The sequence below is a fragment of the Ceratotherium simum genome, chromosome 26 (assembly GCF_057802395.1).
Source record: "Ceratotherium simum simum isolate JZ-2026a chromosome 26, ASM5780239v1, whole genome shotgun sequence".
Lineage (NCBI taxonomy): Eukaryota > Metazoa > Chordata > Mammalia > Perissodactyla > Rhinocerotidae > Ceratotherium > Ceratotherium simum.
Genome location: NC_141925.1, coordinates 17,890,895 through 17,908,553, shown reverse-complemented (window position 1 = coordinate 17,908,553; position 17,659 = coordinate 17,890,895). Strand labels below are relative to the sequence as shown.

The following is a 17,659-nucleotide window of genomic DNA, read 5'->3' as shown; positions in this document are numbered from 1 at the left end:
GGAAATTAATGAGTGAATTTTGCAAGGTTAGTGGATATAATTGACATACAAAAGTAGGTTTTATTTAGAAAATGAAACTTAAGAAGATAACCACTAAAATGCTTAAGATAACCACTAAAACTCACATACTCAGAAATGAATCTGATGATGATGTGCAACATTTATGCCATCCCAGACTACAAAACTTTACTGATGTTCTACTACTTACAAAGGTGGAGGAACTTATATCAGACTAATACTCCCACACCTAACAATTATAAACTATGGACAAATTTTTAAAAATTTGAATGTACTTCACAATGACTAAAAGTAGACAGAAACTGGAAGGGAGTTCACACTTTCAATGAAAAAGCACTGTGTGAGTTTCTCATTTTTATTGCTTTTATCCTAAGGATAGACTATAGTTTGGAGGTGTGGGATGGCTAAAACCCAGATCATTTCACTGGCACATTCTTACAAACTTTTAAGGGGAAAAATATCAATACTATACAAAGTCTTTTCGAAAACAAGAGAGAATATTTCCCAACTCATTTCATGAGGTTAGTAAAAACTAACAGAACCATACGTTTGGAATTCGAGAAATAAAGTTAAAAGTAACTAGACAGTCAAAGAAGTAATCAAATATATGTATATATTATACAACAGAATAAATTCAAGATAAAGAGAACAGATTAGTGGTTACCAGAAGGGAAGGGGGTTGGGGAGTGGGTAAAGGGGCACATAGGTATGGTGATGGATAAAAATTAGATTATTGGTGGGACTGGCCTGGTGGCGTAGTGGTTAAGTTCGCATGCTTCACTTCGGTGGCCTGGGGTTCACAGGTTCAGATCCCTGATGCAGACCTATGCACCACTTATCAAGCCATGCTGTGGCAGGCATCCCACATATCAAGTAGAGGAAGATGGGCGTAGATATTAGCCCAGGGCCAATCTTCCTCAGCAAAAAGAAGAGGATCAGCAAGAGATGTTAGCTCAGGGCTAATCTTCCTCTCACACACACACACACAAAATGAGATTATTGGTGGTGAGTATGATGCAGTCTATACAGAGACTGATAAACAATAATGTACACCTGAAATTACACAATGTTCTAAACCATTATGACCTCAATAAAATAATTGAAAAAAAACACAACAGAAGAAATCCAAGAAAAGTAGAAAGAATTATATAATAAGGATAAGAGTAGAAACTGAAGAAATAGCAAACAAAAATAAAAGAGAGCACCAAAAGAGCCAAAGATTGGAAAAGAGCCAAAATCTTTGGAAAGATGGTAACATTGCCACAACCCTGATAAGTTAATAAAGAAAAAAAAAAACGTCCAAATAAGCTGTATTAGGAATAAAATGGAGACATAAATACAGACGCTGCAGACATTAAGAAGACAGGATGATGTGATAAATAATTTTAAGATAAAACATTTGAATATTTAGAATAATTAGATACAATTGTACAAAAAATAACTTCCCAACACCTTGTTAATAAGAATTATAAAATGTAAATGGTCCTATAAACCATTCAAGAAATTAAATCATTAGTTAAAATCTTTCTACAACAAAAACATCAGGTCTATATTGCTGTAATAGTAAGTTTTATGAAACATGCAAAAACATAGAATTCTAATCTTATACAAACCCTTCTAGAGAACAGGGGAGAAAAACAGCCTCTTTACTCATTCTATGAAGTTAGCATATCTTTGACCTCATGAATAGAAAAGAATAGAAGAAAGCAAAATTACAATTAATAAAAGAAAGGAAAAGTTAATTCATTATGACCAAACTGAATTTTTCCTAATAATGCAGACTAGCAATAGACTCAGAAAGTCTGTTAATATAATTTGCCATATTAATAAATTAAGGGGAAATCTTGATATATGCAAAAATGTCATCCAAATACATCCAATGATTGTTCATTATAACATTTCTTAGTAACTAGGAAAAAGCTTCCATAACTTCATAAAGGGAATTTGCAAAAAATATACAACAAATATCATACTCAATGCTGAATAATTTAAAACATTCTCTTTAAAATCCACATTATACCTAAGGTCCTGGTCAGTGCAGTAATAGATCAAAATAAGAGATGTGAGATTAGAAAGGAAGAAACTAAACTCATTATTCAGAGATGACGTGAAAATCAGGATACTTTTATCAGAAATATGGAGAATGTATAGGGAGGCAATCCAAAACAGCAGATAGCAATTCTGCTTTTCTCTAGATCCGAATGCTAGGGTCAGTATTCAGTCTTTATGCACAAGATGGCCACACTGATTGTTTATGATTTGTATTCAATCTGGTTGGTTGTTAGTCTACTCTTATTGGTCCATACACATGCTGAACCAGAAGATAAATATTTTTAAATATTATTCATGCATTTACAACGCATTTTCCTCAGTTTTTATCTTCCTCCCCACTCCACTCATATGTTGTCCTTCAACAGTTTGTCAGCTAAGGAATCATATTACTCTTATGTAGGAAGATTGTCCTCTGCTCCTTCAAGTTGAGGGGATATTTATGCACTCTACAGAGAGAGGCTAAAATACTTTATAACATTAGCCACTTGTTATTTTTGGCATCTATTCAAGTGACCAATCAATGTCCAGAATTATTCTTTCCAGCTATCAGAAACACCAGATTGGTGTTTATACACCAATTGTTACTCTGTTTGGGGCAGGCTTGGTATGAATTTACCACTTAGAAAATTTACGTCTTAGGAATTTACTCATCCCCTATCATCCTTGCTTGGCCACCTCTCTTTTGTCAAAGTCATAAAAATATGTTTTTTGATCCGACATATAATTTTATCTCTATTCCCAATAATCTGAACTCAGTCTTGAAGTCCTACAATGACAATTCATAACCTTAACCCTTACCCATGTTTTGTATTTCCTTGTGTATATTCATCAACTATTATACACGTTAATATTTAGAGAAACCTCAGTTAGTTTTATGCTTAGTTCTCTGAAGATGTATCTCCTTTTAACTGATAAAGTATTCCTTATCTCTTTTCCATCTTTGAGTCCTAGGCTAAATTTCCTATTCCAACTTTGCTTCTTTATTGATCGTGTAGGATAAGAAATAATCAGTATGGGTTTCCTGTTCATATCAGGTGACAAGAAGACAGATTATTTGGATATCAACTTTCCCCAAATGATTTTCCAATGCTGTAATTATCAATACAAACTATGCTATAAGACATCATGGATAGCATACTTATTGGCAAGATTTTAGAGTTTTTTGAGTGTAGTATTATGGCTTTGTAATTTTCTCAGTTTAATTTGATCAACTTGGGGGGACTTTGTTTTCTTGGGGCAGTTCATTTCATATAAAGCATGCTAATATTATCATGCTTTTAATCACAGACAAGGAAGCTGCTTCTAAAAGCCCCCTGCTTAATTCATTGATGCTGTTACCCATACATAACTTTGGGATGAGCATCAGCAGATACTATGATTTCCAGGAGAGGAAGAGTCTATGTTCCTCATTGAAAAATGTTCCTGACTACATAAATTGTAGTAAAGAAGGTAAGTACCTGGGGCTCTCCAAGGCTCATCAGAATTACTACTAGTCAATTACTTATTGCATTTGAATAGCTCTACCTACATTATTTTGAATCTTCACAATAAGTCGTCAAGTTATATATTGTTATCCTCACTGAGAAAACTAAAGCTTATACAAAATTGAATGACTTACTCTATGTCACACAACAGTACAAGTTAGAGCTAAAATTCAAAGCTTATATGCATAATGCATTTTCTTATGGGAAAGAATCTCCATGGATGAATGGATAAAGAAAATGTAGTATATATACACAATGGAATATTATTAAGCCATAAAAAAGGAAATCTTGCTATTTGAGACATACGGATAGACCTTGAGGGCATTATGCTAAGTGAAATAAGTCAGACAGATAAAGACAAATACCATATGATCTCACATATATGTGGAATTTTTAAAAAAAAAACAAACCTGAACTCATAGAGATCAGATTGGTGGTTGCCAGAGATGGGGGTGGGGGGTGTGCAAAAATGGGTGAAGGGGGTCAAAAGGTATAGTTATAAAATAAATAAGTCATTGAGATGTAATGTACAGCATGGTGACTATAGTTAATATGGTATTGTATATTTGAAGTCGCTAAGAGAGTATGTCTTAAAAGTTCTCATCACAAGAAAAAAAGTTTGTAACTATGTATGGTGATGGGTGTTAACTAGACTTATTGTGGTGACCATTTTGCAATATATACGAGTATTAAATCATTAGGTTATGTACCTGAAACTAATATAATGTTATATGTCAATTAAATATCAATTTAAAAAGACAATAAAAAATAAGCATAAAAAAAGATATAAACCTACAGATTCAAGAAACTAGATAAACTTCAAATAGGTTAAAACCAAAAATATCCATGCCAAGAGACATTATAATCAAGTTTCTACAAGCTAAAAACAAGAAAAACATCTTGAAAGCAGCTACAGAAAAATGATGCCTTATCTGTATGGGAAAAACAGTTCCCTAATTTATAGATTTCTCATCGGAAACCATGAAGACCAGACGAATTGGCACATGATTTTCAAGTACTGAAATAAAAAAACTATCAACTCAAAATTCTATATACAGAATAGATCCTTCAGGAATGAAGGGGAAATCAAGACATTTTCAGATGAAGGAAGTCTACAGGAATTTGTCAGCAGTAGGAACTCTGAAAGAATGGCTAACAAAAGTTCTATAAACATAAATGAAATGATAAAAGAAGGAAATTTGGAACATCAAGGAAGAAAAACAACGGAAAGAGTAAAAATATGGGTGAATACAATATACTTTCTTTCTCCTCTTGAGTTTTCTTGAGTTTGGCAGTCAAAGCAAAAATAACATTGATAATGTTCTCAATGTACACAGAGGAAATATTTAAGACAATTATAAATGGGAAAATTAATGGGATGTAAATCAAGTAAAGTTTTCTACACTTCACTCGAACTGGTAAAAGGAAAACACCATGATTGTGATAAGTTATGTATGCATAATGTGATGCCTAGACCCATCACTATAAAAGGTACACAAGGTGATACATTAAAAAAAAAGATAAAATATAATGTAGTTGAATTTTAAAACTAAACAAAAAATATTGCTAGGTATTTTCAATTTGTAAAAATTCATTGTGGGCTGGCCCCATGGCATAGCGGTTAAGTGCGCATGCTCTGCTGCTGGCGGCCCGGTTCGGATCCCAGGCACGCACCAATGCACCCCTTGTTAGGCCATGCTGTGGCGGCATCCCATATAAAGTGGAGGAAGATGGGCGCAGATGTTAGCTCAGGGCTGGTCTTCCTCAGCAAAAAAGAGGAGGATCGGCATGGATGTTAGCTCAGGGCTGATCTTCCTCACCAAAAAAAAAAAAAAATTCATTGGGTCCTACACTTAGATGAATTTCTATATATGTACATAATATTTTAATTAAAAGTTTTTTTTTTATTTTTGGTGAGGAAGATTGGCCCTGAGCTAACGTCTGTTACCAATCTTCCTCTTTTTGCTTGAGGAAGATTGCTGCTGAGCTAATATCTGTGCCAATTTTCCTCTATTTTGTATGTGGGACACCACCACAGCATGACTTGACGAGCAGTGTGTAGGTCCGTGCCCAGGATCTGAACCTGCGAACCATGGGCTGCTGAAGCAGAGCACGCGAACTTAACCACTATGCCACTGGGCTAGCCCCTAATTAAAAGTTTTTTAAAAGTAAAAATGGGAGAGTTGATCATCTTTACCTCCCTGATGAGCCTGCTGTTTTCCCTAGCATGAATTCAGAACTTTTTCTCATAAGTGATTGGAAAAGTGTCAGCTCTTGGGAAACTACAACTTAGTTTAAATGTTAGTGTTCCATTATAGGTAAGAGTGTTTGCTTATGTAACACATTCCCAGGTGATTCTTCTGCAGCTGCTCCATACTTTCAGAACTATCATCTGACGTATTTTCAGGGGAAAAATATTTTTGGGCAAGGAGAGCCTCTGCAGCTACCTAATACTCTGGTTCTGGCTATCTGGTATATATTGGCAATGGATGCCTAGAACTATAGCAAGACAAAACTCATAGAATTAAAGGCTTTGGGGCGGCCCTGTGGCGGCATAACAGCTAAGTGCACGTGCTCTGCTGCTGGCAGCCCGGTTTGGATCCTGGGCGTGTACTGATGCACTGCTTGTCAGGCCATGCTGTGGCGGCGTCCCATATAAAGTAGAGGAAGATGGGCACGGATGTTAGCCCAGGGCCAGTCTTCCTCAGCAAAAAGAGGAGGATTGGCATGGATGTTAGCTCAGGGCTGATGTTCCTCACAAAAAAAAAAAAAAAAAAAAAAGAATTAAAGGTTTTGCCTCTCTTAAAGGATTTTGAAGATATTTTGCATGACATACAAAGTTATTAAACATACCATTAAATATATTAATTTTGTGCTTATTTGCAAACCATTCAATTTGATTCTATAGTACTTCCTGTTTGCTGACTTCTTAGAGTTTTCTCATTGTGTTAATTTTTTTAAGTAAGCCTATACCTTTTTCTTTGTTGTTGTCATCAGCAATGGAGTTTAACGTGTATAGTTTGGAAGGAGATGGAATTGGAAAATTTTTAATTGCGATGGCTGCCACAGGATTTATTTTCTTCCTCTTGATTTTCCTTCTGGAGACCACTTTATGGAGAGTTAGAGCGTTTGTGTTTCGCTATATTTTCTTTGGTATCTACAAGAAACTTAATAAGGTGAGTACCTTATCTCTTAGGTATCTCTAAGAACAAAAGCACATCTCTACACATGCCTGACTCCATTACTGGATATAGGAACATAAATCAATCCATGTTGATTGGGATCCATGGGAATCAGAGATCTTCATCATAATTTGAACTTTGTGGTTTCTAAACATTATGGCCTCTACTAGTTAGAACATGATATTTTTTACAGTTTGATTATGATAGAAAGCTTTCCCTTGAACATCTCCTGTGTCAGAAAACCATTCCCTCCCAAAACTGCCCATTCACCCTAATTTGGCCCCTGGATAGTTCTAACAAACTCCCAAGTGATATTGATTTTGCCAGCCTGTAGAATGCATATTTAACAGTAAGGTTGTACAGCAGTTGTTCTCAAACTTTGGCATTTATCAGAATCTCCTGGAGGGATTCTTAAAATACAAATTGCTGGTCTCTGTTCCATGAGTTTCTGATTTAGTGGATCCGAGGTAAGGCATGAAAATTAGCACATGTACTACATTCCCAGGTGATTCTTCTGCTGCTTCTCCACACTTTGAGAACGACTGTCTGAAGTATTTTCAGATGAAAGAATATTTTGAGGCAAAACAATCCTCTCTGTTACCAAAATAGATGAAATTTCATGACTCTCCCATAAGCTAAGACCTCAGTCCAAATTCTTGCCGTTCCAGTGTGGTTTTTCTTCACATTGTACAGCACAGGTCTGTCTCCATGGTATTCGAGACTCAATGTGTATGATGAAGGAATGAATGATGGCACTAAGTGAGGCATGAAAGACAGAGAGTATCCAGGATGTGCCTTTAGAGGTGGGACAGATGCTGAGCAAAGGCCCAGCCCTGGTGTCATCAGTGGAGTCAGCACCTGGTGTCCAAATCTTATGAGAGTCTCCCATTCAACTGAGCCATTAATCTACAAGATTGAGTACAGTTTCCCAATGGATGGGAAGAGCCCAGGGACTGGAGAGTCAGGCCAAGTGAGCAAGCCAACAGCTGGTTAGCACTAGCAACATTGCTCATAGGAAGCAAAGTTCAATGCTCAGGGCTGAGGTGGTCATACATTCCAAAGATGTACCTCAGGCAGCTACTATGTGCCTGGTACCACACTAGATGCTGGATAGGACTCGGATTTCTGAGAGGGGTCCAGGAGGAGCAAACAGATCCCCAAACTTGGAGGAGAGATGAAAGGAGACCTCCATAGAGATGAAAGAGAAAGGGCTTAGGACAGGGGCCAAATCAGAGCTCAGACAAATACCAGCCAAAGAAACATGTGCTCTGATAAAAGGAAATACAAAATGCTGGAAATACATCTAGGTGTCACCAAAACAAGCTTTAGGCATTGGGTGACACTTGAGGAAGTGAGTTCATGGCAGAGAGGTCAACTTACGCACAGACAAGGATGTGAGAAACATTCAAGGAGCGATTCAGCACGTCTGGAGCCAAGTCCAGGTGTTGGCAGGCAGAGCAAGATGACTGTAAAGATGCCGGGCGCCAAAGCAGGGAAGGCCTCACAAGTACCAGGCTAAGGATCTTGAACTTCATTCTGAGGGCGATAGAGAGTCATGGGAATGAGGAATTCATTGGCAAAATTATCTGGACTTGGAATTTGCTTTGAGGTAAAGCTTGTAACAACAGTTTCAAATTATATGACATTGGAGTATGCAGGGTTTCTATTCTTTTCTCATTTTGTACTTTTCAAGGAATGTGTCAATTTCATCAAAACCATCAAACATATTGACACAAATTTGTTTACAATATCTTTTTATTTTTGCACTTAATATCTATTTCTATTTGTAGGTTTTCTCCCCCCCACCACCTTTTTTTCTTAATTACCCTTGCTAGGGTTTTAACCAATTTTATTAATCTCTTCAAGGAACCCACTTTTGAATTTTTGACTTCTCTGTTACATGTTTTATTTTCTTTTTTTCATTGATTTCTTTTCTTACCTTTATTTTTCTGTCCTACTCTATTATGAGCCCATAATAACATTGAGACTAATACCTAAAAAGAATATTATAAAACAGAAAAATTACAGATGAATCATGCTTATGGACATAGATGCAAAAATCCTTCACAAAAATATTAGCAATGACCTGGTAAGATTTATTACAGGAATGCAAGGATAGTGAAACATTTTAAGATCAATCACCACACTAATAAAATGTAAATCACTATATTAATAAGAAAAATGAGAAAAACATTACTATCACCATTTCTATATAATAGTTTACTGCAGGTATTAGTGAAATAGGGCAAGAAAAAGAAATGATAGGCATAAAATTCAAAAGGCATGTAAAATTCATTATTTACAAATGGCAGGAGTGTACATAGATAATTTAAAGGAATAAAATATTAGAATTAATATCGTTAAATAAAGTCAGCATAGAAAAATCAGTTATAGATCTATTTAAAAGCCACAAACAAAAAGTGAAATGTAAAATGATGCCATTTGAATAGCAAAAAATCAAAAAATACCTAGGAATAAATCTAACAGAAGTTATGCAAGGCTTTTACATGGAAAATTACAAAACACTATTGAGAGATTAAAGAAGACCTATATAAATGAAAGTATATACCATGTTCTTGCTGGGGAAACTCAGTAATGGGAAGATGACAGTTTTTTCCCAAATTGATCTAAAGAATCAACGCAATCCCCATCAAAACTCTAGTGGGTATTTTTGTGCATGCATGTGTGTGTGTGGAAAATGATCAGCTGATTCTAAAGTTTGCATGGAAATGCAAAGTGCCAAGAATAGCCAAGGAAATCTTGAGAAAGAAAAAAAGTGGTAGACTTATACCACCAAATATAAGTATTTTTTTATAAACTATAGTAATTAAGACAAATAAAACAATGTGTCAGAGAGAATAGCTTTTCTTCAAGTGTAGTTATCTACATCAGCTCAGAAGTTTTTAGAAATGCAAGTTCTTGGGTCCTACCCCAGACCTACTGAATCAGAAATTGTGGGATTGGGACCCAGCATTCTGTGTTTTAACAAGCCGTCCAGGTAATTCTGGTGCATGCTAAAGTTTGAGAACAAGTGGAGTAGAATGTCCAGAAATAGATGCACAAAATATGTGGTCACCTGATATATGACAAAGTTGACACACAATGCAGTGGAGAAAGGATTTTCTTCTCAATTAATGGTGCTGATTCAGTTGGATATCCACATGGAAAATAATGAACTTTGAGTCCTTTCTTACTCCATACAGATGGTTTGTCGATTTATAACTTTTCCTGTAGATCTAAATGTAAAAGGTAAAACAGTAAAGCGTTTAGAACAAAAACATAGGAAATATTTTCATGATAGTGAAGGCATCATTATCAAAAGATATCATTAAGTGAGTGAAAAGGCAAGTCACAGAGTGGAAAAAAGATTTTTGAATTGCAAATCTATAAGAAAAACGCAGACAACCCGATTTAAAAATGGGTGAAAGACTTTGACACTGACTTTACAAAAAAAAGAATATCCAAATATCCAATAAACATATGTAAAAGTGCACAACATTATTAGTTATCAGTAAATGCAAATTAAAGCCAATGAGGGACACCACAATGAACACATAAAAATACTGAGTGTTGAGGATGCAGAACAACTGGAACTCTCAAACACTGGTGTTGGGAATATAAGTTGATACCCCTTTAGAAAGCTGTCTGGCATTATCTTCTAAAGCATTATCTTCACATGCGTATGAAAATGTGCATACACTAAGACCCAGAAGCTCCCCTTTCTAGTTTAAATCCAACAGAAACAGACATTCATGTTCACCAAAAGACATTTACAAGAATGTTCACACAGAATTATTCATAATAGACCAGAAAAAAAAAAAAAAAGAAGGAAGCAAACCATACGTCTGTCAATAGTATAATGGATTTAAAAATGTCTATTCTTGGGGCTGGCCCGGTGGCGTAGTGATTAAGTTTGCATGCTCCACTTTGGCGGCCCGGGGTTCACGAGTTCAGATCCTGGGCAGGGACCTACACACTGCTCATCAAGTCATGCTGTGGTGGCATCCCGCATACAAAATAGAGGAAGATTGGCACAGATGTAAGCTCTGGGCCAATCTTCCTCACCAAAAAAAAAAATAAAATAAAATGTCTGTTCTCACAATAGAATACAGCAATGAGAAGGAACAGCCTGTAACTCATATGCAACAGCATGCAATAATCTCACAAACATAACAATGCCCCAAAGAACCCAGACACAAAAGAGTATATAAAGTAGAATTCCATTTATATAAAGTCCAAAAACAGGCAAAACTAATATATAATAATATATATGGAGTTACAAGTCAGGATTCTAGTTACTGTTGGGGTAATGTTCTGTTTTCATTATCAGGGCTTGTTATGCAGGATATATGTTATGCTTAAATAAATAGTTCACACTAAAAATTGCATTAAAAGTATTCACCATATTTTGCTCTAAACTTGAGTAAGATCTGTAGTTAACAGAATTGAACCAATGTTAATTTCTCTGTTTTGATCAATGTACCACGATTATGTAAGATGTTAACATTAGGAGAAGGCTAAAATGTATACTGGAACTGTCCTATCTTTATAACTCTTTGGTAACTAAAAATTCTTTCAAAATAAAAAGTTTAAAATTAAAAATGAATGACATACAAGTCTTAGAGTAGTCTTTAATGCTCTTTCCACTATGTGGCATGCCCTACCTCTCTTCTTCTTTCCCCAGGGTAAGTCTCCTGATGAACTCCTATTTTTTTTTTTAAATTCAGCTTAGACCCTTCTTTCCTATGTGAAATTTTCTATGGATTCCACTCTTCCTCTCAGAAAAGAGAGTTAATCTTTCGCTACTCTCAGCTCTATTGATATCTTGTAAAATATACATTATTAACAAATAACATTTGTTTATAATTAATAGTTCTTGTTATGGTTGCAGTTTTTGATGAAGTATCCATTTTGATAAGAACAAGCTACTTGCTCATGACTAGGAGTATAGATTTTAAACTTTGGAAATAGGAATAAGTTTATGCATGAGAGCTGAGGTGATATGCAGGAAGTCTTTTGGGAATGAATCAAACCTTCTGTTTTGACATCTTTGAGATTATCCCCCAGTTTAGCCTTCTGGAAGCCAACCAATATAAACCAATTATCTAAAGGGCATCCATCTCTATGATTCTTATTTTGAAAATATAGGATATAGTGTCCAGGGAATTATCTGGGGAATCTGAAGATGAAGATGTACAACATGAAAGAGAGAGAATCCTGGAGCACCCTCAGGAGTTGCTGAATTCCACAGTGCTTGTAAGGGAACTCACAAAGGTATAATGTTATTCAGTGACCACCTTATGATGGTTTCATTCCTACTAAAGAGCGTGTCATTAGTGTCAAGGGCTCACTGTGGTTCTTGGGGACCTATGTGTATTCTCCCAATAGAATAGCAGAATTCTTGTGAAACTGTCTGAGGTAATCGTCCATAGGATGTCTGATGTATTGTTTGCATTTGACCTACAACTGTTCTTTACTATATTGTGTTTTCTGTATTTTTTTAAGATATATTTTACATGTCCAGCCATTTGGGCTGTGAGAAATATCTCTGTTGCAATCCAAAAGGGGGAGTGCTTTGGATTGCTTGGATTAAATGGAGCTGGAAAAACTACTACTTTCCAAATTTTGACTGGAGAGGAGACTGCTACCTCTGGGGATGTGTTCATAGAGCACTTTAGTATCACCAACAATATCCTAAAGGTAAGACACTATTACTATCTGAGATGTGAGAAGCATGATGACTTGAGAGTGAAGGGAAGAGGCAAGTAGTGGGAGATGATAGATAGGAATCATGGTAGCATTGATATTGATACTGTTGACTCAGCCAGTGGATTCTAGAGACAGAAATTTTTGAGGGGAGGTGGTGAGGCAATAAGAGCGGCCTTACCCTGAGAATCTAAGACAAGATTGTCTTTAGTGTTCTTTGAAACTATTGGAGAGCAAGATGGTAGAATAGGAGGCTTCTGACTTTCCCTCCTTCCATGGATTCACCGAATAAACCACCACACAGGGATCGATTCCCTCTGAGAGAAATCCAGGAACTAGTTGAGCAACTCCCACACACCACACAACTGAGAAAATACCCACATCAAAATGGGTAGGATAGCTGAGACACACTTGCACCATAAACCCCACTCACAACACAGTGCCTTACTGTTAGGAGAGAACCCACAACTCCCAGCTTCTCCCTGAGGAGTGAAGGGTTTGGACCACACATCTAGCTCCTCAACTTTTATAGCTGCCATCCAAGGGACTGGCTCCCAAATCACCTAGCTCTGGGGCCTGACAGGTCATGGCATTCATGAGTCCCCCCGGACTTCAGAGAACAAAAAGGCAGTTTCAACAGGCGCATAAGCACACCCAGTGGCTATTCCCCGTGGTTTAGCACAGAGCAAGTAGGCAAATATACTCAGCTCCCAGTTTCTTGCCAGAAGAGGCTAGACTGTATATCTAATGTCCCAACATTCCTACCTGCTGCCCAAAGGTTGGACTTCAAATTAGCCTTCATCTGGGAGCTGATGGCACAAGCAATTAGTAGTCCTCTGGGAGCCTGAATGGGTGTTTGAGCACTTCCTCAGCCTTCAGGGCACTGACAGGACTTGGCACACCCTAATCTCCTAGGACCACTAAGACAGACGATGGTTTGGACAAGCACAAGGGTTTAAGATGCCCTGAGAATCTCTGGTCAGGCTGATTGGTGATTTCATCTGCTACACAAGGCCAATCTGTCTAGACTTAGAGAGTTGGCTGTTTTATCTAATGCACAGAAACCAAGACGGAGAGTCAGGGGAAATGAAGAGACAAGGAAATACGTTCCAAATAAAAGAGCAAGATAAATCTCCAGAAAAAGACTCTAACAAATGGAGATAAGTGATTTATCTGACAGAGAATTCAAAACAATGATCATAAATATGCTAACCAAGTTCAGGAAAAAGTGAGAATTTCAACAAAGAGATAGAAAATACATTAAAATACCAAACAGAAATCATAGATCTGAAGTCTTTCATCTCCTTGGTTAATTGCTAATATTTTATTCTGTTTCATGCTATTGTAAATGGAACTATTTTTGTTATTTCCTTTCAGATTTTTCATTGGTATTGTACAGAAATGCAACTGACTTTTCACATGGACTTTCTATCCTGCTACTTTGCTGAATTCATTTGAACCTATTTGTTTGAACCTATTAGTTCTAACAGGGTTTTTTTGTGGAATCTTTAAGGTTTTTTAAGTGTAAGATCGTTTCATGTACGAACAGAGATAATTTTACTTCTTCCGTTTTTATTTGGTTGCCTTTTCTTTCTTTTTCTTGCCTAATTGATCTGGATAGGACTTCCACCTCTGTGTTGACTAGGAGTGATGAGAGTGGGCACCCTTGTCTTATTCCTGATCTTAGAGGAAAAGCTTTGATCTTTCACCATTGAGTATGATGTGTGCTATGATTTTTTCATATATGGCTTGTATTATGTTTAGGCAGATTCCTTCTATTCCTATTTCGTTGAGTGTTTTTATCATGAAAGGCTGTTGAATTTTGTCAAATGCTTTTTCTGCATCAATTGAGATGATCATCTGCTTTTTTCCTTCATTCTGTTAATGTGGTGTATTACATTGATAGATTTTCTTATGTTGAGCCATCCTTGCATTCCAGGAATTAATCCTACTTGGTCATGGTATATAATCGTTTTAATAAGCTGCTGAATTTGGTTTACTACTATTTTGTTGAGGATTTTTGCATCAATGTTCATAAGGATATTGGTCTGTGATTTTCTTTTCTTGTAACATCTTTGTCTAGCTTTGTCTAGTATCAGGGTAATGCTGGCCTCAGAGAATGAGTTAGGAAGTGCTCTCTCCTCTTCAATTATATAGAAAAGTTTGAGATGGATTGGTAGTAGTTCTTCTTTAAGTGTTTAGTATAATTCACTAGTGAAGCCATCAGCTCTATGGCTTTTTGGTTTTTTTTTTTGGTCAGATTTTTGATTACGTATTGAATCTCCTTACTAGTTATAGGTCCACTCAGATTTTCTATTTCTTCATGATTTAGTCCTGGTAGGTTTTATGTTTCTAGGAATTTGTTCATTTCCTCTAGATTATCCAATTTCTTGGCATTCAGTTGTTCTTAGTATTCTCTTTAGTCCTTTATTTGTAGTAATGTTCACACTTTCATTTCTTTTATTTTTATTTTTTTTATTGTTTGTTTATTGCCGTAACATTGGTTTATAACATTGTAAAAATTTCAGGTGTACATCATTGTACTTCTATTTCTGCATGGATTACATCATGTTCACCACCAAAATACTAATTACAACCCATCACCACACACATCTACCGAATTATCCCTTTCACCCTCCTCCCTCCTCCCTTCCCCTCTGGTAACCACCAATCCAATCTCTGTCCCTATGTGTTTGTTTATTGTTGTTATTATCTACTACTTAATGAAGGAAATCATACGGTATTTGACCTTCTCCCTCTGACTTATTTCACTTTGCATAATACCCTCAATGTCCGTCCATGTTGTCACAAATGGCTGGATTTCATCGTTTCTTATGGCTGAGTAGTATTCCATTGTGTATATATACCACATCTTCTTTATCCATTCGTCCCTTGATGGGCACTTAGGTTGCTTCCAAGTCTTGGCTATTGTGAATAACGCTGCAATGAACACAGGGGTGCATGTACCTTTGCAAATTGGTGTTTTCAAGTTCTTTGGAAATACCCAACAGTGGAATAGCTGGATCATATGGTAGTTCTATCCTTGATTTTTTGAGGAATCTGCATACTGTTTTCCATAGTGGCTGCACCAGTTTGCACTCCCACCAGCAGTGTATGAGAGTTCCCTTCTGTCCACATCCTCTCCAACACATGTTGTTTCCTGTCTTGTTAATTATAGCCATTCTGACGGGCGTGAGGTGATATCTCATTGTAGTTTTGATTTGCATTTCCCTGATAGTTAGTGATTTTGAACATCTTTTCATGTGTCTGTTGGCCATCTGTATATCTTCTTTGGAGAAATGTCTGTTCAGGTCTTTTGCCCATTTTTTAATTGGGTTGGTAGTTTTTTTGTTGTTGAGATGCATGAGTTCTTTATATATTTTGGAGTTTAAGCCCTTATCAGAAGTATGGTTTGCAAATATCTTCTCCCAATTGTTAGGTTGTCTTTTCGTTTTGTTGATGGTTTCCTTTGCTGTGCAGAAGCTTTTTAGTTTGATGTAGTCCCATTTGTTTATTTTTTCTATTGTTTCTCTTGCCCGGTCAGATGTGGTGCTTGAAAAGATGTTGCTAAGACCGATGTGGAAGAGCGTACTGCCTATGTTTTCTTCTAGAAGTTTCACAGTTTCAGGTCTTACATTCAAGTCTTTAATCCATTTTGAGTTAATTTTTGTGTATGGTGTAAGGTAAGGGTCTACTTTCATTTTTTTGCATATGGCTATCCAGTTTTCCCAACACCATTTGTTGAAGAGACTTTCTTTTCTCCATTGTATGTTCTTGGCTCCTTTGTCAAAGATTAGCTGTCCATAGATGTGTGGGTTTATTTCTGGGCTTTCGATTCTATTCCATTGATCCGTGTGTCTGTTTTTGTGCCAGTACCATGCTGTTTTGGTTACTATAGCTTTGTAGTATATTTTGAAATCAGGGAGTGTGATACCTCCAGCTTTGTTCTTTTTTCTCAGGATTCCTTTAGCTATTCGGGGTCTTTTGTTGTTCCATATAAATTTTAGGATTCTTTGTTCTATTTCTGTGAAAAATGTTGTTGGAACTTTGATAGGGATTGCATGGAATCTATAGATGGCTTTAGGAAGTATGGACATCTTAACTATGTTAATTCTTCCAATCCAAGAGCACGGAATATCTTTCCATGTCTTTGTGTCTTCTTCAATTTCTTTCAGAAATGTTTTGTAGTTTTCGGAGTACAGATCTTTCACCTCTTTGGTTAAGTTTATTCCTAGGTATTTTATTCTTTTTGTTGCAATTGTAAATGGGATGGTATTCTTAATTTCTCTTTCTGCTACTTCGTTGTTAGTGTACAGAAATGCAACTGATTTTTGTATGTTGATTTTGTATCCTGCAACTTTCCCATATTCGTTTATTACTTCTAAAAGTTTTCTGGTGGATTCTTTAGGGTTTTCTATATATAAAATCATGTCATCTGCAAATAGTGACAGTTTCACTTCTTCCTTTCCAATTTGGATCCCTTTTATTTCTTTCTCTTGCCTGATTGCTCTGGCTAGGACTTTCAGTACTAGGTTAAATAGGAGTGGTGAGAGTGGGCATCCTTGTCTGGTTCCTGTTCTTAGAGGGATAGCTTTCAGTTTTTCACCATTGAGGATGATATTAGCTGTGGGTTTCTCATATATGGTCTTTATTATGTTGAGGTACTTTCCTTCTATACCCATTTTATTCAGAGTTTTTATCATAAATGGATGCTGTATCTTGTCAAATGCTTTCTCTGCATCTTTTGAGATGATCATGTGATTTTTGTTCTTCATTTTATTAATGGGGTGTATTACGTTGATTGATTTGCGAATGTTGAACCATCCCTGCATCCCTGGAATAAATCCCACTTGATCATGATGTATAATCTTTTTAACGTATTGTTGTATGCGATTTGCTAGTATTTTGTTGAGGATTTTTGCATCGATGTTCATCAGTGATATTGGCCTGTAATTTTCTTTTTTTGTGTTGTCCTTGTCTGGTTTTGGTATCAGGGTAATGTCAGCTTCATAGAATGAGTTAGGGAGCTTACCCCCCTCCTCAATTTTTTGGAAGAGTTTGAGAAGGATAGGTATTAAGTCTTCTTTGAATGTTTGGTAGAATTCACCAGGGAAGCCGTCTGGTCCTGGGCTTTTATTTTTGGGGAGGTTTGTGATTACTGTTTCGATTTCCTTACTGGTGATTGGTCTATTCAAATTCTCTACTTCTTCTTGATCC

At 36.4% G+C, this 17,659-nt stretch overlaps 1 protein-coding gene and 1 long non-coding RNA gene across 3 annotated transcripts in view; one reads left to right on the top strand and one right to left on the bottom strand.

Annotated features, from left to right (window-relative positions):
- The window catches only part of LOC101399964 (phospholipid-transporting ATPase ABCA3-like), a 208,924-nt gene that overhangs the window by 171,726 nt on the left and 19,539 nt on the right, over positions 1–17,659 (top strand). The window contains exons 23-26 of the mRNA XM_087417086.1: positions 3,358–3,519; positions 6,552–6,730; positions 11,885–12,010; positions 12,242–12,436. Coding sequence (XP_087273212.1) covers positions 3,358–3,519; positions 6,552–6,730; positions 11,885–12,010; positions 12,242–12,436 — 662 coding nt within the window. The remainder of the gene's footprint in view (positions 1–3,357; positions 3,520–6,551; positions 6,731–11,884; positions 12,011–12,241; positions 12,437–17,659) is intronic.
- LOC147913596 (uncharacterized) overlaps positions 1–17,659 on the bottom strand; it is an 83,683-nt gene that overhangs the window by 62,287 nt on the left and 3,737 nt on the right. The window contains exons 2-3 of one of the 2 annotated variants that reach the window (XR_015548546.1): positions 9,813–9,972; positions 8,117–8,272 (exon numbers count right to left, since the gene is read on the bottom strand). This is a non-coding gene — a long non-coding RNA (uncharacterized LOC147913596). The remainder of the gene's footprint in view (positions 1–8,116; positions 8,273–9,812; positions 9,973–17,659) is intronic. The other variant, XR_015548547.1, reaches the window with a different exon arrangement.